General features: G+C 43.8%; 1 protein-coding gene across 4 annotated transcripts in view; it reads left to right on the top strand.

Moving 5' to 3' along the window:
* The window catches only part of LOC125461119 (DENN domain-containing protein 5B-like), a 266,830-nt gene that overhangs the window by 147,097 nt on the left and 95,994 nt on the right, over nucleotides 1-23,739 (top strand). For all 4 annotated transcript variants that reach the window (XM_059652281.1, XM_059652279.1, XM_059652280.1 and 1 more), the window contains one exon: nucleotides 18,166-18,353. In XM_059652281.1, coding sequence (XP_059508264.1) covers nucleotides 18,166-18,353 — 188 coding nt within the window. The remainder of the gene's footprint in view (nucleotides 1-18,165; nucleotides 18,354-23,739) is intronic.

Genomic DNA, 23,739 nt, shown 5'->3' on the forward strand with positions numbered 1-23,739 from the left:
CAGCAGCTCCCGCCAGGCCCAGGGATGACTTTTGCTCCTCTAACAGGATGTGCATGCACAGGAGGGGTGGGCGGTGCTTGCTGAAACAGAGGGTCTTTTGAACACTCCCTCCACTGTTCGCGCTTTGCCTCCACGCTTGGAGATCCTCAAAAGGGTTGGCACCATCGCAGATCCTTCTATGCAGAGTGTGGAAGCAAGCCATTCCACCCATCGAGTACGCACTGACCCTCTGAAGAGATTCCCACTCAAGCCCACCCCCTACCATATCCCTGTAATCCTACCTTTCCCATGGCTAATGGATACTATGGAGCAATTTAGCATGGCTGATCCACCCTAACCTGCACATCGTTGCACTATGAAAGGAAACCAGAGCACCCCCAGAAAGCCCACACAGACACAGGGAGAATGTATCAACTCCACACAGACACTCACCTGAGGATGGAATCGATCCTGGGTCCCTGGCGCTATGAGGCAGCAGTGCTAACCACTGGGCCACCGTAGTTCTTCTCCAGTTTGGATCGTCTTGGCAAGGGATTTCCAAGAGTCACTGGAGATGTTGCATACTTTCAGGGAGGTCATTCTTGATGTGTTTCCTCTGCCCGTTCTGATAACAGCCACAGTTATTATGGAAGCAAAAGCTGTTTTTGAATTTTGTAGAAGGAATAAGGAAAGATTGGAGCAGGGTTTTCCCAATCGCCACCTGGATGGTGACCTCAAACAGCAGGTCGTGCCTGACTGCAACTGACATGATGTTGCAAATTTACTGTATTGCTTGAAGAGCAGAGTTGTTTTTACCTTTTCAAGTATCTCACATTTGTATTGTGCCTGAGTCAAAGTAGATTTCATGGTCACATTCCCATCTGATTGTGAGTATATCTCAGAAACCATCTTTAGGAAAGAAAATAAAACACCGCAGACATGGCAGGGAATGTATCAGTAAAGAGAGGCGTATCTAGCTGAGGAGCTGCTGAAAATGCGAAAAACAAAATAAATCCAGGAACAGCTGTCAGCTAAACTGCCAAAATAAAAGAAAGGAGAATAAAATACTTAAGTTTTTGTGCTGGCGACTGTTTTTTGACTTTGGGAAATGGGGGGTGGGGGCAGGCAGGGGCAGGGAATGGAACACCACGTCTTGGCATTGAGAATGCAAATTTTATGAATTGCCTCTTTAGTGGTGTGAATTGTTGACTCGTATCAAGTGTGATCTCAGTAATGCTTTGTAATAGTGGCTCATTCACAAGATTGATTATGTCAATTTGGTGTCAGATGCAGTGTCCAAAGAATGAGAAGTTTTTAAGATAACAAAGTGTGAGGCTGGATCAGCGTGTTCCTGAGATGCTGCTTGGCTTGCTGTGTTCATCCAGCTTCACACTTTGTTATCTTGGATTCTCCAGCATCTCCAGTTCCCAATATCTCTGATCATAATGAGAGGTTTTTCCTCAGTTTTTGTACAAGGCCGACTTCGCCATTTCTCGTCACAAAATCTCGAGGTGAGCCCTGAAGAAGAAGCCATTCGGCTTCGGGAGTGAACTTTCAGCTTCTACCTCCACTATTCCGCCTTGCTATCCTTTCCGAGAGTCTTACTTCCTCTTTGTCTGCAGGAGCCGTCAAGAAGACAACAGACCAACTAATTTGGCTTTGAGCATCCTGGTTGACTTGTGATATAATAATGATGTCTACTTAGAGCAATCAATTAATTAGAGTACAATAGACCCAGACCTGACCCCACCCTCCCCACCACTGCCCCCATGGTGGAAGAGCGTCAGGTACCATGGCTGTAAACTCACTACTTAACACATCGTGGTACTCAATGGAAGAATTCCCTGCTCATATTTGAATAGTACTACGTGAGCTGCTCCCGAACCACTGTAGCCAGCAGTTCACGTGAAACGCAGCACCGCTGACAAAGCTGTACTCCTTTAGCACTATACCCACGTGTCAGCCCAGCCTGTGGGCTCGAGCAGTTTGAACCCAGACATTTCTGTCTCTGAGGCAGGACCACGACTGAAGGAGCTAAGCTGGAAAACACAGGAGAATAGAAGAGAAAACTGCTTCCCTGTCTGTTCCAGCACAGTGTTAATGCTGAATGTCCCATCTGCTCTCCATCATAATTAGATATTGCGATATGAAAAATGTCATAATACTGTGACATTCTTACTTTTGGTTACACCTCTGTTTTTTCTCACACCTGATAATTGTACACCACTGGATGTTAACCACATTTTCCAGATCATTGGAGTGCAATTTAATCGCTTGATGCATATATAAGTATCGAGCAGTACAGCTTTGCCTTTTTTTAACCTTGCCATTTCTAACAAATCTCGTGGATTCGGTTCCCTGGTTGTCATTCGCGAGAAGGCAGCAAAATGGCCAGGAATTTGGCAGTTTTCGGAAGAGCCTCCTGTTTTATGCTGAGACTTTTTTTTGTAATGACATTCCTGGTATTGAAAGAAAGAGCACCGGCATTTTCATAGCATCTGTCACACCTCTGATTGTCTCAAGATGCTTTATGCCGACACACTGTGTTTGGAGAGTTTATTTTTGAGACCCAAACTGGCGGACAGTGTATGCACAGTCAGATCCTCCGAGCTGTTTAATCGTCAATGATCTGTTATTCCAGTTTTGGCATTGTTGACTGGGGTCCAAATATTGACCAGGACACTGATAGAACTCCCGAACTGCCGAAGGAGGTGCCATGGGATCTTTTGTGTTCTCGTGAGAGGCCAGGCTAGACTCTAAGTTTATCATCTAATTCAAAAAACAGCACCTCTGACAGTCCAGCATTCCCTCAGTGTGACACTCGAGCAGCAACCAATGTTGGGATCGCCTCACCAACCTTTTGCCTCCAGAAATTTGCTATGCTGTCGTGCTGTGTGGGGTATTTTCATTGTCCTGCACCTACCCCACCACAGACAAAAATGTTGAGCCTGCCTTTCGGTATATTTTGACAAATACAAAGCTTTTGTGATGCAATGTACTCTTAAACTTTATTTATTCATTGCTAGCGTTCCTAATTCCCTGGGGGCAGTTAAGAATCAACCACACGGTCTGAAATCACATATAGGCCAGACTAAGGAAGGACAACAGATTTCCTCCCCATGTGTACCAGATTTTGTTTTTCCACAACAGTTGACACTGGTTACATGGTCACCATTAGGGTAGCTTCTTATCCCACGCTTTTATTAAATACAGTGTCTCTCATCCACTATGATGGGATTTGAAACCATATCACCAGATGGGGTACGCCACGATTCCAGGTTACTGTTCCAGCAACTTTACCACTTTGCTACAACTACTAATATACCTGATGGTGGCTTTGAAAGTCCCACTAATACGGAAATGCAGCCTGATACAGCACAGACTGAGACTATCCAGCCTATCTTGCTCGTACAAGTCCTTTCAAAGGGTGGAAGCATTATCCAATCAGTTCCCCACCTCAGCTCCTTGCTAATTGATTTGTAAAATTCTTAGCTTCTTCATCCTTCTAGAGTGCTGTAAACACTGGGTGAGATACTGAATGCTGAAACTTTTGGGCAGAGAGGTTGTTGAGCCTTACTTAGTTAGGACAGAACATGATGTTTCTATGTAGTTAATGCTATGTGGGCATCACAGGCTGGACCTGCATTTATTGCCCACCCTTCCTTACTGTTGAGAAGCTGGTGGTGATCTACTTTGTGGAACCATTGCAGCTCTTGGAGTATAGCTCAGAAGGGAGATCCAGGATTTTGGCCCATCAATGCTGAAGGAATGGTGATACGTTTCCAAGTTAGGCTGGTGAACAGTTTGGATGCAAACCTGCAGGGGGTAGTGTTCCCATGCATCTGTTGCCCTTGTCCTTCTAGATTAGAGATTGAGAGTTTGAAAAGTGCTGTTGCAGGCATCCTGGTGAGTTGATCTCTACAATATCTGCGGAGGTACAGAACAGCAGGCTGGATCCAGTGCAAAATAAATAATTAGACTGGCTGAGCAGGAGATGCTGATTCCCAAAGCAACTGTGGAATCTCAGAAACCATTCATAGTATTTGACTGGTATGAGAGGTACCTCACACACCATGACTCAGGACGTTCTACAATTTCAATGACTAAAGGAATGAGGATGTGTTCTGGAATGAAAGCTGAAATTGTTGCACAATGTAATCTGTTGCTTTTTTGTAGATTTTCTACCGATTTTCTCTGGCCCCTTGTTGGGATACAATTCCATGGGCAGTGAATGCCCCTTTGTGCCTTATCCCACCCCCTCATGTGCCCATCAACCGTGTGTAAACCATGATGGTTGTCAGCAAGATATGGGACAGGGGAATGGGGGGGAGCATCAGAGACAAAGTGACTCTTCCCATCTAACAGTGATAAACCTACACATGCTCCATGTGCAGATGAGTAGGTGGGGACTGTAATCGGATTCTCACTTCAAAGGCAGTGGTGTTGAAGTCAATTCTAATCCTACTTGAATTAGGAGAGAAGATCCAAAGATTGAAACTGGAAATGCCCGGGTGTGGAGCTCGACGCTGAAGTATGTAAACTTGCTGAGATATCAGTGAGGCTAACCACCACCATTTTGCGAGGCATTTGCTTTCATTTCACTGATGTTACAGTGCTGTAGGAGGACCATTACCAACACAAAGGTGTTTTGGTAGTTTCCAACCTGTTGACTTGACAATCCTGATTTAAGAAATCATATGGAGAGGGGGGAAAACGTCAGGCACCTCTGAATTTCTTACGCATCTCTGAATCATTGGGTTGAGAAAGCCTTGGGGTAAGGCAGTGCACTGGCAAGATAATGCATGGTAGAAAAAACATTTTAAGGGTTTTTTTTCTGACACCTGTAGCCATGCATTAACTTGATGGTTGGCCAGGTTGGAACTCTGTAATTTCACGATCACGATAAATATGTAAAGGATCCAGACAAATAATTAATCCCTTCAACGTAGTTCCACACCTAGGGACATTTCAGGATTGAGTGATGTCTAGGTTTAGATCACTGAGTAATCCAATACCAGCCGGTTATGAATGAATATAAGTGCAGCTTGCCAACCATCAATTAGAACGTGCACAGCCACTGATGGAATGAATTAATCCTTTCTAGCCACATCATCTGAGGAGAAGTCAGACAGTGCATCATGCACTGCAGTTTGTTTATTGGCTTAAAATTATTCCTACTTAAACATTGCAAAAGCAAATACTGAGGAGACGTAAATAGTTGCAGACAGGGTCAGCTAGCAATTGAATAGAGGTTAGAAGGGCAGGTCAGTGAACGTCATATTTCAGTGCTAACTTGAAGAATGATTATCAAATTAGAGCTGAAGTCAGTGTGTGAGACTACTCCCAATTGGTGTGTCTTAATCATCACTCAATCTTAGAAAGTTGCTGAAGTGATGAGCTGCGCAGAAGGGGGTTAAGGATGAATTTCAAATTATCACTTTAGATACTTGACAAATTTGCAGCATTTGATAGACAGCTTACTGACTAGAGCGTTTGTGCAGGCTGTCTATTATTCACTATTTTGTTAACAATTTGAATGATGGGCAGTTGTACTACAATGGTATTGTCCCTGCCCCTGAGCCAGGAGACTTGGGTTCAAATTCCACCTGCTCCAGAGGTATATAGTAACATCATAGGACATGTAGATTATGAAATATCAAATAACTTAAATGATAGGGTAAAAACATGCATGTGATGGCACAAAGATAGGTAAGCAATATAAATGGAAGTTTAAAAGCACAGAGATATTGTTAGAATAAGTGCAAATAAGTGGGCAAAGCTGTAGCAAATAGACTTCAAAGCAGCAAAACCTGAGGTCATCAAATTTAGACGTACAAGAGATAGAATAGTGATAATGGGAACTGCAGATGCTGGAGAATCCAAGATAATAAAATGTGAGGCTGGATGAACACAGCAGGCCCAGCAGCATCTCAGGAGCACAAATACACTAGATAGAATAGTGTATTTTCTAAATGGTGACAAACAAGAAAGGGTGGACGTCTACAAAGACTTTGGAGCCCACATATGTGAATCATTAAAAACTAAGGCAAAGATGTGAAATGCTCATGGAATGTTTACTTTTATATCTCGGAGTCTCAAATGCAAAGGAATAGACGATAACCTTCACCTCTCCAAGTTCTGGTTGGACCTAGACTACAATGATTGGATTTATACACCATATCTTAACAAGGGTCATATTGGCCTTGGAGGAAAGACTGTGCTGATTTATCAGAATAGTGTCTTGGCTCCAGAGATTAAACTACACAGACATGGGGTATTATCTGGACCTTAGCCCAGCCAAGGATTTGATCAAAATGTCCAAGCTATCAAAGGACACGGAAAGTGAGCCAAAAAGAAATTATTTCTCATGGTTGGGGAGACGAGGTCTCAGGAATTTGTAGAATCACGACAGCGTGGAAGCAGGCCATTCAGCCCATCAAGTTCACACCGACCCTTCAAAGAGCATCCCACCCAGTCCACTCCATCCCTGTAACCCTGCATTTCCCACGGCTGACCCACCCATCCCTGGACACTGTGGGTAATTTAGTATGGCCAGTCTACCTAGCCTGCACATCTTTGGACTGTGGGAGGAAACTGGAGGAAACCTGCGCAGACACTGGGAGAATTGGCAAACTCCACACAGACAATCACCCAAGGCTGGAATCATCGGAATCCAACCCGGACCCCTGGCGCTGTGAGGCAGCAGTGCTAACCACTGAGCCACTGTGCCACCCTGTGCCATTTAATTAACATTAAACATCCCAGAGTGAAATTAGAAAACACTTCCACACACGCAGCATGATAAGAGTTTGAAACTCTTCGGCAAAAGGTGGTTAATGCTAGATCAATTGTTAATTTTAAAAACAAGATGACTTGTTTAGATCTAATTCCTGACAGGGCTACGGAAGGAATTCCAGGTAATGTCCATTTTCTCTCTGCCTCTAAACAAAGGACAGAGCACCAGAAAAAAGATGACAGGTGTCTCAGAGCCTAATGATTTGCAGCATCATAAGTATTTGGTTTTGTGAATACTCTTCCCCTATCTTCTGTCCAGACCTCTCATCTGTGCTTTTCTGTGAATACCTTTTATCAGGGTCAGGATTGTGATTCAGGTATATTTGAATTCTAGTCTTACCATTTCCTGTCAGCAAGAAGGTAAAGAAAATAAATATGTATTTCCATTATATTCTCAACCATAGAAACCCAAAGTGCTTTCCCACAAGTGAAGCATGTTTCGCAATGTTGTGACTGTTGTAATGAAGGGAACATGTCAGCCAATTATCATGCAGCAAGTTCTGACAAACAGCCGGGAGATAATCTGTTTTTAATAGTGTTGGTTGTGAGATAAATATTAGTCAGGGGTCTAGAGGAAACTTGCCTGTTCATTATTGAAATGGTGCCGAGATACTTTTCCATTGATTGGAGAGCGTGACAGGGGGGCTGATTTAAGCGTCGCATTCAGAAGTCACATGATAGAATTGGAGGCAGACAAGTAGGCACCGCAGATGAACCCATGAAGGAAGAATTTGAATCTCTGAGCTGTACAAACAGACAAGATTCCTGGTCTGCGCAGAGTGAGCGTTAAAGCAGTGCTTATCTGCCTCAGGACCCTGCCTGCAATGTGACTCCCTCACTGAGGGCTAAAGAAGGGTAAATTCAGTCAGGGTTGGCACCTTTAGCTGTTTGGTGACTCGCACTGTACATTGAGTTAAAATGAGACTAGGTTCACCTCTAATGTCTTTGACTGTTAAACACCCTGACATATGAAGAACAGCCATTTTCTAGTGAGTTTAGAACGCTAGCCATAGTTGAAGTTATGCTGAAACAGTCTCTGCTGGTCTCTCTGGAAAACTGTTGCGACTGGGAGTCAAGTATCTTTTGATCAGCAATGGCCTTAAGGGCTATAGTATAGAGTCAGGCGTGATTGATAGATGCTGAATTTAATGAGTAGTTCAACCATGATCTAATTGAAAAGTAGAATAGGCTAGAGGCGCTGAAGGGTCTGATTCTGGGTCTATGTTCTTTACCTCACACACATCCAAGTAATTTTGGTTCAAGTTGCCTGTGGTATGTGGCTAATTTAGCATTTTATTGTTCTTTAATAGTTAATATTAAACTATATTCATAAAGAACTTCCATAATGTATTACATACACCATAGTTATTGCAGACGTTCAGAGATTTTTTTAAGTTTAGCCACAATTGGGCTGAGCAGGCTTGACCAAGCATGTCGTCAACTCTTACTTCTGGTTTTCTTGTGAGTTAATGAGTTATACCCACGGCAGATATTCTCTGTTGAAAACAAAAAATGCTGGAAATCACAGCAGGTCAGGCAGCATCCATATAGAGACATCAAGAAGGATCATCTCGACTCAAAATGTGAGCTTGCTGTCACTCCACAGATGCTCCCTGACCCACTGTGATTTCCTGCATAGTTTTTTTGTTTTCAGTACAGATTCGTAAGTTTGCAGATGAAGCCAAAATTGGCAGTTAGTGGACAGCAAAGGACGTTACCTCAGAACAGAATGCAATCTTGATCAGATAGTTGAATTTAGATAAATGTAAGATGCTACAGTTTGGAAAGGCAGAACAGGGCAGGATTTTTTCACTTAATAGTAATGTCCGAGGAAGCGTTAACTGGACAAAGAGACCTCGGAGTCCAGTAACACTTGTCCAAGTTCAGAGTTCCTTGAAAGTGGAGTCACAGGTAGATAGGATAGTGAAGAAGGCATTTGGTATGCTTGCCTTTATTGGTCAGTGCATTTAGTACAGGAGTTGGAGTTTGTGTTGCAGCTGTACAGGGCATTGGTTTGGCCACTATTGGAATACTATTATCAATTCTGTTCTCCCTGCTATAGGAAGGATTTTGTGAAACTTGAAAGGGTTCGAAAAAGATCTACAAAGATGTTTCCAGGGTTGGAGGGTTTGAACTATAGGGAGAGGCTGAATAGGTTGTGTTCTATTTTCCCTGGAGCGTTAGAGGCTGAGAGTTGACCTTAGAGAGGATTATAAAATCATGAGGGGTGCGGATTGAGTAAATAGACAAGGTCTTTTCCCCAGGATAGGGGAGTCCAAAACTAGATGGCACAAGTTTAAGGTGAGAGGGCTAAGATATAAAAGGGACCTCGGGGGCAACATTGTCAAGCAGAGGGTGGCGCGTGTACGGAATGTGTTTTTTTTCTTTATTCATTAATGGGATGAGGGCATCGTTGGCTAGGCAGCATTTATTGCCCATCCCTAATTTCCCAGGGGGCAGTTCAGAATCAATCACATTGCTGTGGGTGTGGAGTCACATTGTAGGCCAGACCAGGTAAGGATGGCAGTTTCCTTCCCTAAAGGACATTAGTGAACCTGATGACTCCTTCCAACAATCAACAATGGATTCATGGTCACAGTTAGATTCTTAGTTCCAGATATTCTGCTGTCAGAGGAAGTGGTGGAGGTTGGTTCAAGTACGACATTTAAAAGGCATCTGGGTGGGCACATGAAGAAGGAGTGTTTCGAGGAATATGGGCCAAATACTGGCAAACGGGACTAGATATATTTTAGGTATCTGGTTGGCATGGACGAGTTGGACCGAGAGGTCCGCTCCTGTGCTGTATAACTCTGTGACTCTTTAGCTCAGTCTGCAGTAATTTGCTTTGACTTTAATAAGGGGGCATTAATAAGAGGTCACCCAGATATTTCCCTCAAAGATTTTATTTGACTGTTTACCTCTACCTTGAGATGGGATAAATCTATATGGAGTCTATATACATTGTGATGTACAACTGTGTGGGGTAGGCTGGATGGGTCAGTTTGAAGTTCACTTTGCTTTTTCTTTTGTCTTATTCGTTGCCTTCCAGAATATTCTGGAACAGCTTCTTGGCTTCAGCCAGTGTTTTACTTCATCCCTCTCTTCTGGTGGGTATTGAAACTAAGTAGTTGGTACTCACTGTGCAATGTGTGACCTTAAATTTCTCAAAAACAGTTGGTTGACTTCACAATGACTGTATATCTGGGCAGCTCCTGGGGACTTTAAAACTGTGGAATGGCCTAGTACTCGCTTTTATCCTGCAGCGGGGAACTTTTTATTTAAAGCTGCCCCTTTCTGCATTTATGTTGTGTTGCAGCTGTTTGTGCAAAGCTAATGCATTTCAAGCATGGTGCTTCTTCAAGCCCTGGGGCTGCCTGAGCAATTTGTGCTCTTGAAGGGAATTGTGTGTTTATTGAGTTCTAGCTCTTCAGCTCCCTGTGCGAGTGACTCATGCAAATATCAATGTCTCTGCTCCTTGTTACATTGGAATTTCTGCCCCTCTAGGCTCAATTTTTCCATCCAGACACTATGGAAATCACTCCCCTCTTTGCTGTGTGAAGGTTTGATGTGAAGTGATTGTAGAATGGAAGAGAGGTTTTCATTTGGCTTAGCATTTTCCATGATTGCTGGATGTCTCGAAGTATGTAAGCCAGTCAAGTCCTTTAGATGTGCCTTCTCTGTTATAATGCAGCAACCAGCACCAAGCTCTCAAATATGATAATGATCAGATAATCTGAGAGGTCAATTAAGGGATAAATATCACTCAGCACATCAGATGTAACTTCCCCCCATTCTTATTTCAAATAATGCCAATGGGATCTCCATCTGAGAGGACGAGTGGCGTTTCTGTTTAACGTCTCGTCTGAAGGTCAGACTTCCAACATTGCAGCACTCTATCAGGATTGCACTGGAGCGCCTTGGTTTCTCAAGCTCTGGAGTGGGGTCTGATTCTACAACCTTGTGACTCAGAGGCAAGTGTGCCACTGACAGAGCCAACTGCTGGTGGTTCAGGCAGTTCCAGATTAATTCCAGGAATGGGTGAGATTGTAACGTAGCCCATCTGCCATTTACAAAGCACATGCCAGTAGTGTGATAGAATGCTCTCTAATTGCGTCGATGAGTGCAGCTCTAACAGTGCTCAAGATTTACAAACAGGTACACAGTTCCTTGAAAGCGGAGTTGCAGCTAGACAGGATAAACGAGAAGACATTTTTTACTCTTGCATTTATTGGTCAGTGCACTGAGCATGGGGTGCATTGGGTCAGATCCTGGAATCCCTTCATAACAGCGTTGTGTGTGTTTCTACAAGCCAAGAATTGCAGTTTTCAAAATGGCAGCTCACCACTTGCTCCATGAAGGATGGGCAAATAACGCTGGCCTAGCCAGTGATCCCATAAACAACTCAACAAAAAAATTTAGCTTTGACCTAGGTCAATCAGAACGACCTTGGATTAAAACAGGAACTGGAGAAATTTTGAATGGTGTAGAAAAGGTGATTTCTCTGCGGTAGGGAGTGCAGGCACTTTTGAGACCTTTCCTGAGATTGCAAATATGTATTCAACTCTCTTTTCGGACTCCAGGACAAATGGTTCCATCCAGGAGGCCTCTGTGTATAATGTAAGTTAATAAGAACCTTGAGTACAAATAACAGTGAAAGGCCTTGTATCTGTGGAGAAATTTCAAGTCCAATAGGTTGCAATCACTATTTTATTTCAACCAAGCCCCCATGTCAGCTTACGCTTCTACAGCAAAAATCCACAAACAAGAAGTCAATTTAAAACTAACCTCTTTAATCAAGCAAACACAGAATGCTAGAGACGCTCAATAGGCCTAGCAATATCTGTGGAAAGAGACCCAATGCTTAAAATTTTGAATCTGGTGTGACACTGCTTCAGAAAAATCTTTCAGTTCTGAGTGTTAACTTTGTTCCTCTCTCTGTAGATGCTACCAAACCTGCTGCGTTTCTCCAGCATTCATTGTATTTGTTTTAGATTTGCAGCATCTGAAATATTTTGCCTTTATTCTTTTAAGCATTTTGGTCACTGGGCCTATTATTTCCTTCCAGGTCTGTGCATCAGTTTTATCTGACGGCATTCCTGTTCAGGTCATTGAAACATTTTATGATGGTAAAGGTGCTATAGCAATGCGAGTTGTTGTGAGTCAATTCTTATTGGTGGCGTTGTTAGAGACAGGAATGTTAGCTGAGAACAGGAAGAACATCCTGTTCTTTATGAAAACTGAGTGGATCAACTGGGCTTGTACTGACTGGAATTTATAAGAATATGTGGGGTGGATCTCACAGAAACATATAAAATCCTGATGGGACTGGACAGGCTAGATGCAGGAGGAATATTAGGGGAATCCAGAATGAGAGGTCACAGCCTAAGAACGGAGGGTAAGCCATTCAGGACTGAGATGAGGGAGAATTTCTTCTCTCAGATGGGTGTGAACCTGTGGGATTCTCTTTTACAGGAAGCTGTTGGAGCTGGATCATTAGCTATATTGAAGAGGGAGCTAGACGTGGCTCTTGCGGTCAAAGGGATTGAGGGGTATGGAGAGAAAGCAGGAATGGGATACATGAAATTCCATGACCATATTGAATGACTGTGCTGGCTCGAAGGGCTGAATGGCCTACTCCTGCACCTATTTTCTGTGTTTACTTGTAAATAATGCAATGGGATCTTTACCATTTAGTTGAACAGCTGTGAGAGGAAGACAGGTCTTAAAGTCACCCCTAATAAACAGCACTTCTGGTGATGCACTCGGATTGCTGGCCTGAAATCTGTTCTGTACCTTTGCATTGGACCTGAGGATGCAATCATTCTGGCTCAATATCCTCTGCACTGCCAGCGGTGCTTTCTTAATTCAGTTTCTTACCAGTGAAAAAGGATGTCAGTTGTGGGGAGCACTCTTGTCTCTCAGTTGGGATGCTATTGGTTCAGGTCTCACTCCAGAGACTCAAGGACAAAGACCAAACTGACAGAGCAGGGCACTGAAGGAGGGTTATCCCGGGAGAGGCATGGAGTCTCAGACAACACAATCAACCCAGGCCCCTCCAACCTGTTAGGTGGATCTAAAAGATCCAGTAGCACCATTTGAACCTGGTCGACTTCTGTATCTCCCAAGGAATATCTTGAGTAAAATAGATTGCTCATGGGACCTTGCTGTGTTCAAACTGGCTGCAGAATTTCCTTCTTTACAACTGTGACTGCAAATTAGTTCTGTGTTGTTAAAAGGCTTTGGGCTGTGGAAGGTGCTGCTCCATAAATGCTCCATATTGTCAGACCGTACAGCTCAGATGGCCATTCAGCCCGTCAATTCTGTGCAGACTGTGTGAACGAGTGACCCGATTAGCCTGTGTGCGTATTGGTCAAGTCATCTGCAAGGACAAACAAGTTACCAAGTCCTAACTTTGAGAGAGGACATACAGGACAGTGATCGATGGGTTGAAGAATGCAAGACAGGAAAATCGTAATGATGGAAAGGTTCTGTAGTTCCTGTGCTGGCCAGGACAAAATGATGAATGTTTCCTCATTTGCTCAGCAATCATTTGTGTATAAATGTCTTGATCTGGAGAAATCAGATTCCCAGGACTAAACAACAGTGTTTTCCAAGGACATCTGATTCCATACACTGATGTGTAGAATTGCCACGTTGTTTGTAAGAATTGATTAAAGCTGTTCTAGTGACAGACATCTGTTGTGAATCCATTAATATTGATCTAACAGGTCATGTTACATTTCTGTTGCATGATCACATTGGATCATTCCAGGGAAGTGGGACAAGCATGTCAGCATATCACCCATCTCTTGCACATTCTCTGGTGTCTGACCAACATTTTCTTCTCAATTAGTGCTCAGAGAAGCAAATGAAGTGGTCATTCTTCTCTTTGCTATTTGCAGGGCCTTTGCAAAGTGATTGCTGAGCTTGTCATCGCAGAACAGCCGTGTTATTTAATCTGCCTCGTTGCTTTGGGCAATTTGAGTTGTGCCAAACAGGCTAAGCGATTCGGAAACATTCGTTGTCCCATTTCACAGGAAGGTGGCCTCAACAGCAGTTGATCACTGTCAGCTAGGTTTAACAAGCAAGGATTGCAATAACTGCCCTCTGCAATCGTGGGGCAAGAAAATGACAAAAGAAAACAGCAGGTGACAAGTTGGTGCAGCTTATGTCTCATCATTGAGCAACTGAAAGTACTGAGTAGTGTTAGGCTCTTTGAATGGCAGGTCCTGCTCTCTGAGCCGAGACACAAAGGTCAGGCAGAATCTTATAGGGAGTGGACTTGACAATGGTGGGAATGTATATGTGAAAACACACTCCGTTGAGAATTTACGGGAGAAAATGGATTTTGGATAGAGCAGGGAATAAAAAGGAGGTTTCCACGTACAAACTCCACCAACTCTAGTTTAAATTTAAACTGAAAACATTTTGAATGTTTGATGAATAACTTGAAATGAGAAGTCTGAATTCCGAGACCGTTTGGATCAAGCATTAGCCGTCAGTGAAAGTGTCACACGGCAGCTTCGTAATATTATAGGCATAGAACAAAGCAGCCTAGTCACTGTGGCAACAGGGACTCTAGAGCATACTGGGGCTATCTCCTTAGTAACTGAGCATGCTCTCAGGCTCTCGACGTACGTGCAGCTTATAGTCAATGCTGTTTGCATTCCTGAACCAGTGTTGAGGGGATTGTGAAATAATTCACAACACTGTGACAGGCATAGTTCAAGCACTCGAACTAAATAATAACCCACTTGGATCAACGATACCTGCAAGAATTGAAATGGGGTTGGGCTGAGTGGGACTGCTGAAGCCTGGATTTATTGCCTCTTTTGCTGTTGTCTTCATTCCTAATGATAGTCAGCACTTTTGTCAAGTTGTATTCCTGGCATTTTACAATAAGTTGAAACAAGCACAGTAGCTCAGTGGGTAACACTGTTAGCTCACAGCACCAGGGACCTGGGTTCGATTCCAGCCTCAGGCGACTGTCTATGTGGAGTTTGCACATTCTCCCCGTGTCTGTGTGGGTTTCCTCACGGCCCAAAGATGTGCAGGTTTGGTGGATTAGCCATGTAAGTTGCATGTAGTATCCAGGGATGTGTGAAGATTAGCCATGGGAAATGCAGGGTTACAGGGATGTGCATTGTGAGGGGCAAACAGGAAGGAAATTAACAACAAGGTTACATGAACACCAACTGGCTACAAAAGACATGACCAATACTCCCTCATCTGTATCCACATGGACAAGGACGGTAATGAAATGTCTGTGGAACCATAATGAACCAGCTCAGTGAGCCAACCAACCAAAACACCAAATGGCCTCTTTCTGCACTGCAGGGATTCTATGGATGTTTGTGAGGTAATTGTAAGATTAACCATTTGACACAGCACAGTCACTTGGCCCAAGCAATTTGAGGCAGTGAATTAAAATTATCACCCAAGATGTGTAATTAATTTCAGGTCCATAGCCTTGGTCAATCCTTTAAGTGGCCCGATATGATGTGCAGTCAGGAGTATATCCAAACTGCCTGGTCAACTTCCAATGATATGGTCCTGCCTCACCCAAGTAACAGGAAAATATCCTTACAACCCGAACTGGGAATTGAATTTCCACGTATACCCCAAAAATAAATATCTCCAATTGTGTAGAGGTTACACCTGCAACACCTCAAACGTGCTTGTTTTAAATTCCAAAATTCGATGCCCACAGGCCAAAGAGCCAGCGCAGAGTTGGGGAAAATGAAAAACCCATGTGGCTGTTCCCCAGCAGAGGGAAGGGTGACAGAGGAGTTGAAGAAGACTGTATGAGGAGAAAGAAGTGCACTGAAGTACATACCCCAATAAAATTCCCATGGTACAGCTGAACACAAATATAGGTGTTCAGAAAAATATGCATGAATGGACAGTTGACCAATCTTAAGTGACCCTTTTTCAGAACTAGAATCGAAACATTGACTTTGCTTTCCCTCCATAGGTGCTGCCAGACCTGCTGAGTTTCTCCAGTAACTTTCTGGTTTTGCTTTCAGATTTCTCAGCATCTGCAATTCCTTGTTTTATCTATGGAGTCATTGTTATAGAGGTATACACAGAAACAGACCCTTGGTCCAACTTATCCATGCCAATCAAGTTTTGCAAACTAAACTAGCCACATCTGGCCCATATCCCCCTAAAACCTTTCCTATTCATGCACCTGTCTAAATGTCTTTTAAATGTTGTAACTGTACCCGCATCTGACTCTTCCTCTGGCAGGTCATTCCACATGCAAACCACCATCTGTGTGAAAAAGTTGCCTTTCACGTCCCTTTTAAATTTTTCTCCTCTCCCCTTACATATATACCCCCTAGTTTTGGTAGCTGAATGCCATTGTTAACTCTGGGCTTGACTATTCCAGTGCGTTGTTGTCAACTTCTCATCTTCCACCCTCCTTAAACCTGAACTCATTCAAATCTCTCCTGCTGCTGTCCTAACTTAGATCAAATACCATTCACGTATCTTCCTGATGACTTCCACTGGATCCTTGCCTGGTAATGCCTCAGTTCTAGAACTCTCATCCCTGTATTCAGGGCACCCAGCACTGTCACCTCACTTCCCAGCTGGGTCTAGCCCTGCATATGTGAGTTTGCCCTCCAGTTCTACAACCCTCCAAGGTCTCTCCAATCCACTAATTCTTGCCAATCCCTGCTTTCCAATGCTGTACCATTTGTAATATTGCCTTCAGCTGCCAAGGCTCCAATTTCTAGAATTCTCCTCGGCATCTCTATTCTCTGTTCTCAATTTAACTCCTCATTACTGACACTCTTCCACCAAGGTTTTGGTCACCTATCCTGATATCTGATCATGTAGCGCTTTTCTGAAATTCATTGTATCATAGAATCCCTACAGTGCAGAAGCAAGTTGTTTGGCCCGTGGAGTCCACGTCGACCTTTGGAAGAGCATCCCATTCCCACACCCTATCTGTGTAACTCTGACTTTTCTCCAAACCTAACCTGCTTATTCCTGGATGCTACGGGGCAATTTAGCATGGCCAATCCACTTAGCCTGCACATTTTTGGATTGTGGGATAACGAGGTGTAGAGCTGGATGAACACAGCAGGCCAGGCAGCATCAGAGGTGCAAGAAGCTGACGTTTTAGGTCTGGACCCTTCAGGAAATAGACTCTGGGAATTCTGTTTGAATTCTTCTTCTGAGTAAAGGCCTTTGAGTTATTTTGCAATGTTAAAGAGGCTGTATATAATTCAGATTGTTCTTGACAACTGAAATTAACCTTAAAATGTAATACTTTAATGTTGATGATGGTACCTACCATTTCCTCTGAAGAAAAATTATCTAGGGACCCCAAAATATGACCTGAGGATTGCTCCATTCTACGGCTGTCTTTACACCCGGGGCTTTATGGTCCCAAAGTGTTAAATAAAACTAATAAATCTACTAACTATAAAATATTTTCAAAGTCATGCAAGCTACTTTTATTGCTGCTGTTAATGTGATCTATTTCAGTCATATGATAAATACAATAACCCATATCAAGGCCAACCAAATAAAAAAGGTGTTTCAAAAGAATTTCATTTGTTTTATGGTGTGCTGTGTTTTTATGTAAGGTGCTAGTATAAAGAGGCTTGTGGCCAAGTGGTAGTATCTCTACCTCTAGATCAGAAGGCCTGAGTTCAAGTCCTTCCAGCTCTGGGCACGTAACATAACAAATCTAGAAAAGTTAAAAAGAGCTGGTTGCTGCCTTGATTTTTAGTATTTATTGTTAAGGTCATGCTTGTTTGTAATTTGGAAAAAAAGCAAAGTTACTGGAAAAGCTCAGCAGGTCTGGCAGCATCTGTGAAGGAGTATACAGTTAACGTTTTCAGGTCCAGTGACCCTTCCTCAGAACCCTCAGTCACTAGATCCTCAGTTACTCTGTTTTCTCCTTCACAGATGCTGCCAGATTTGCTGAGCTTTTCCGGCAGCTTCGTTTTTGTTCCTGACTTACAGCCTCTGCAGTTCTTTTGGTTCTTGTTTGTGATTTGTTCATTGGGTGTAAAGAAGAAAGCAAGCTGGGTTCTTTCCTACTGGGGAGTTTTGCCTTCTCGACAGTGTCCAGATGGAAAATGTGGAAACTGGTAATCTATAGATTTACAATAAAACTTGGTAAGTTCCTGAAAGTCTTTTCCTGCCTAATCAAACGTATTGACATCAATTTGTGAAACGTGTTCAAACAGGTTGCAAACTGCTGTTATCTGAAGTAGTTCAGCATAGAGGCTGGTGCTTTGACAACAAACTGTTGTAAAAAGACTAAGCATTTGGTGGGATAATGATTTGCGTTGACTTTTTGTTGAAAATTTGAAACCTTCCTCTCCTGTGCTTCCCACCAAGAAATAAACACCGATAACTATCCGCTTTCAGATTACCAGCGGCTGATGACAGTAGCTGAAGGAATCACCACGCTCCTCTTCCCCTTCCAGTGGCAGCATGTCTACGTTCCCATTCTCCCGGCCTCCCTGCTGCACTTCCTCGACGCTCCCGTTCCGTACTTGATGGGCTTGCAGTCCAAGGAGCCCAATGACCGGTCCAAGTTGGAGCTGCCGCAAGAGGTAAGCGCAAGACCAGGGACTCCATTCTGTGGCCAGGCAAATATGGCAAGCATTTGGATAAGTGCGTCCACCCTACCACTTCAAGGAGGGAGAGTTCGTCCTGTAAGTAGGAAGGGAGGATGACACCAGTACTCTGAACCCCAGGGAGGTGGTTGGGGGTTAGAGAGTGGGAGAACTGCAATGAGAATCTTTCAGTGTTAATACCCTAAAAGGCTTCTGGGCCACTGTTTTTGCACTATACCTAAATTAAAACCTGTCCTGCCTCCCTTTCACAAGGATGGTGTGGTGGCTCAGTGGATAGCTCTGCTGCCTCACAGTACCAGAGACCCAGGTTCAATTCCACTCTTGGGCAACTGTCTGTTGTGGAGTTGGCACATTGCCCCGTGTCTGTCATGGGTTTCCTCTGGGCGCTCCAGTTTCCTTCCACCGTCCAAAGGTGAGCAGCTATGGTGGATTGGCTGTGCTAAATTGCCCATAGTGTGTGGGCTAGCCATGGGAAATGGGGGGCTGCAGGGAAAGGTAGGGGTGTGGGTCTGGATGGGGAGCTCTTCGGAGGGTCAGTGTGGACATGATGGGCTGAATAGCCTGCTTCCCATACTGTAGGGATTCTATGAGATAAACTAGCAGACTGTGCATACACCCTTTAATCAACAGCACCATTCAATATGTAAATATTTTCTAGTTCAACTGCACCTTCTTGCATTATTCCATGATTCTTACTGTATCAAATACCTCTGATTGGAATGTATCAATGACTGAGCACTTACAGTTAATAGCACTCCCTCACTCAGATGACTGAGTTGGTTCAAGCTGCACTGCTTAACTTGAGCAGAATAATCCAGACTGACATTCCTGCACAATGAGGGAGTGCTGTATTGTTGGACATTCCTTCCATCACATGAAAATTTAAATAGAGGCCCTGTCTTTCCTTAGCACTCGGCACTAAATATGAGTGAGGGTTATCTCTGGAGTTCTGGCTGTTTATTTATTCTTCAATAAACATGCGACACAAAAAGAAATATTATTTGTTATTATGTGCTGCGTTTTTATTTCATTCATGGGAAGTGGGTGGCCCTGGCTGGGCCAGCATTTGTTGCCCATCCCTAGTTGCCCTTGAGAAGGTGGTGGTGAGCTGCTATCTTGAACCGCTGCAGCCCTCCTGCCTTGGGTTGACCCACAGTACTGTTAGCAAGTGAATCGTGAAGTAATGGTGATACGTTTCTATGCTAGGATGGCGTGTGGCTTGGAGGAGAACTTGTAGATGATGGTGTTCCCATGTATCTGTAGCCCTAGTCACTAAGATGGAAGTGGTTCTGGGTTTAGGAGGTGATGTTGGAGCAGCCTTGGTGAACTCGTGCTGTGCATCTTGTAAATGGTACACTGTTGCTAGTGAGCGTCGGTAGTGGAGCGAGTGGATGTTTGTGGCCAGTCAAATGAACAACTTTGCCATGGGGTGGTGTTACTTCGTCGGTGTCATTGGAGCTGCACCCATCCGTGCAAGTTGGGAGTATTCCATCACACTCCTGATTTGTGCTTTGTTGGTGGTGGGCAGGCTTTGGGGAGCCAGGAGGTGAGTTACACACCAGAGTATTCCTAGCCTCTGACCTACTCTGATAGCCACTAAGTTTATACGACTGGTCCGTTTCAGATGCTGGTCAATGGTAACACCACAGCCCTCCCAAACCACCCCACTCTCCAAGAAGGTGGATGGTGGGGGGTTCAGTGATGGTAACACCATAGAACGTCAAGGCTGAATGGTTAGATTGTCTCTTACTGGAGATGGTCACTGATTTACTCTACCTGACATAAATATTACTTGCCACTTGTCAGTCCAAACCTGGAAATTATCCAGGTCCTGTCGTATTTGGACATCGACAGCTTCAATAACTAAGGAATCATGAATGGAGCTGGAAATTCTGCTGTTATCAGTAAACAACTCCATGTCTGAACTCTTGATGGAGGGAGTGTCATTGAAGCAACTGAAGACAGTTGGACCTGGGACACTTCCTTGACAAACTCTTGCAGAGATATCCTGGAGCTAAGATTACTGGCCTCCAACAACCGCAACCATCTTCCTTTTGTGTCAGTTATGACTCCAGTCAGTGGAGACTTTGCCCACTGATACCCATTGATTCCAGTTTTGCTATGGCTCCTTGATGTCACACTCAAATGTGACCTTGATGTCAATGACTGTCAGTCTCATCACCTCTGGAATTCAGCTCTTTTGTCCATGCTTGAACCAAGGCTGTAATGAGATCAGGAGCTGAGTGGCCCTGGTGGAACCCAAACTGGGCGTCACTGAGCAGGTTATTGCTGAGCAGTTGCTGCTCGATAGCATAGTTGATGACCTGTTCCATCACTTTACTGATGATCAAGGGCAAACTGCTGGGGTGGGGGCATGGTAAATTGGCTGAGTTGGATTTGTCCTGCTTTTTATGTACAGGACATACCTGGCCAATTCTGCACATTGCCAGGTAGATACCAGTGTTGTAACTGTACTGGAACAGCTTGGCTAGGGGGGCAGCAAGCTCTGGAGCACAAGTCTTCAGGACTATTGCCGGAAGGTTGTCGGGGCCCATAGCCTTTGCAGTATCCAATGTCTCCAACCGTTTCTTGCTATTATGTGAAGTGAACTGATATTGAGGAAGATTGGTATCTGTGATGTCGGGGACCACTGGAGGAGGATGAGTGATTTGTGGGAGCTTGCTGTGTCCAAATTGACAGTTGCATTTCCTACTTGACAGCAATAATAGCATTTCAAAAAAGCTTATTTGGAAGCAGATTGCTTTTGGATAATCTTTGGTTGTGCAAGATATGATCAGATTAAGACTTTATTGCCTTGTGAAGCCCTTTCAAGAATCTTATATTTCACCTCTAGGCGGCTACTGCTCAAATTATTTATGAGAGTTTATCAGCAGCCGTTTTATTGATTTTTTTGCTGAGTGTTAGAACAACAGACAGAGGGGGAAAGCTTCTCTAGTTTATCCTTTATAACGGGAAGATGTTTAACAAACTGTTACTTGCACTGCCTTCACACAGGAGGAGGAAGTAAAACATTCTGGATCCCCATAGATCATCTGCAGCAAAGAAGGTACCAGTTTAGCCATAAGAAAAATACAAGACTGGAACTTAATCCCCCTTCCAAAAATATATTGGTAAATGGAAATTCTCCAATGAGCTTCAATAGATTTTTGTGAGGTAAAAGTATCAATGGATATGCATCTAGGGCAGTTAAATGTAGTTGAGGTACAGATCAGCCACATTTTTAAAAAAAATAGCAGAATAAGCTTTTGAGGAGTTCAATGGCCGACTCTTATTCCCGTTAGAATGAATGAAGTCTTTATCTCTGGTGTGCTGTTGCATCCCATCAGGCTTTCTCCTCTGATCTCGCCACAAAATACTGAATGAGAGGAGTCATGTTCAAAGTTTGATGGTGGAATTGGGTCTTGTGCTCAGGGGGACATTATTCTTCCTTTGGATCCCACTGTGTGGCTCTCCAGCCTATGATGACTCTGTTATTCAGTATTTATCTGGTGGGTGATCTGTTTATTGTGTCTGAACTGTAATGGAAAGTAACACCAGTTTGCATCAAGTTAACAGCTTAATTCAAGTGATAATTGGGTGCTCTGGGCTGTTCAACAACATTGCCAGGCTTGTTGATGACTATCTAGCGGGTTTTCATGTGATTTGACTCTTTTAGGATCTGAAATGAGGCATATTTCAATTAGCTTTATTGGTACTGTTTGCCAGCACCCTGTACTTCTCAGGTACTCTTGGTCTCCCAATGGAACAGAGCACTGCACAGTCTTAGAATTTCCTGGTTGTTTTCCATTCTAGGAGTCCTGAATTTACTTCTGTTCAAGGGAAGGACGCCTCGATCTGAATTTAACAGCTCTAGGGGTGCCTTCCACCAAATATGGCCGTGACGCAACCCAGATTTTAATCTGGGAATCATGATTTGGGTCATTTCTTGACCCTCCGATACCCCATCCTACCTGCCTGGTCCTGCCGATATCTTTTGCATGGTGTTCTTGAGTGCCCTGTCTTCACTGTGTCCCTGCTGCAGAAACTTTTTGTGATTGCCAGCCCCCACCAACAGGTTCAGTGTGAAAGCGGAGGTGGCCACATACCGAGGCCTCCTCAATAACTGGGACATTGGCCCAGTTCGGGAAATGAATATCAGGCATGTGAAGGTTTAGCCGCACACCTCTCCTTTGCAGAGAGTGGGCCCATGCAAGCAAATGTGAAAATAGCTTCGAGCAAGCGTAAAAGAGCTGTGTCCAAATGACTGGTTAATGAACTCGGTGCGTGTCTTGGACTGTTCGTTTTAAAGACTGTGCAAGCCCAAAACAAAATGTTGGCTGTGATTTTGTGATTGGGCAACACTTGCTGAACAATTCGGAGTATGCCAGTAGCTACACCAACAACCAATATAGGACGATCAGCTCATTTGTATTTGCTGGAAGTGATGTGTGTTCATATGCGTGATCCAAGAGCCTGATGGATTACTGTCTACATCACTAGATGAATAAAGCTCCAAAGAACAGCTCAAGGAGCTCAGCACCATGCTGGATAAAGCACCCCACGTCCTCCAAAGAGTGAAATATTCACTCCCTCCGTCACCAGCCCACCGTTGACTGGAGTACGTAACATCTCGAGAATGAACTGCTGCATCTCACAAAAGGCTTTTGTTTGTCAACCAGCTTTTCTTAAACCAGTAGCTTCTTACACCCAGAAGGCAGCAGAGTCACGGGAACACCATCATCTGCCAGTTCTCCTCCAAGCCACGCACCATCCTGACTTGGATCTATTTTGCCACTCCTTCATTCTCACTGGGTTAGAATCTGGGACCTCCTTCCTGAACATCACTGCAGGTGTAGCAATATCATTTGGGGCTGCAGTGGTTCAGGGAGCAGCTCATTGCTGACATCTCCAGGATAGCTCAGGTTGGGCAATTACATTGACTGAGCCAGCAACACTCGTGTTCCGTGAATAAATTTAGATAAAAGAAAAAAATTCTGCCCTTGGGATTTGATCCAGCAATATTTCATGCAATGGAAGGAATGCACTTTGCAACAGAAATAACTGTGTTAGTGAATAGACACAAAATTGTAAAATAGAGAAATCCTGAGATGCCAGGTCGTGGACCCCAAAATATCAGCAAAATGGTGACCTTTTGAGATCCTGTGAGGCTAATTAATGACAAACTCACTCAAACGAAACAAGAACACGATCAGCTTTATCCAGGAGTTTGAAGAGGTTCCTTACATAAAACCTTGAAACAACTGACCTAGATAATATCAACCTTGAGACTGTTAGCTGTGTGAGAAACAGCTGCATTTTTAACCTGATGGCTGATGTATTTCATGAATGTTGCAAGAAAAAT

This window comes from Stegostoma tigrinum, chromosome 18 (genome assembly GCF_030684315.1).
Source record: "Stegostoma tigrinum isolate sSteTig4 chromosome 18, sSteTig4.hap1, whole genome shotgun sequence".
Taxonomy (NCBI): domain Eukaryota; kingdom Metazoa; phylum Chordata; class Chondrichthyes; order Orectolobiformes; family Stegostomatidae; genus Stegostoma; species Stegostoma tigrinum.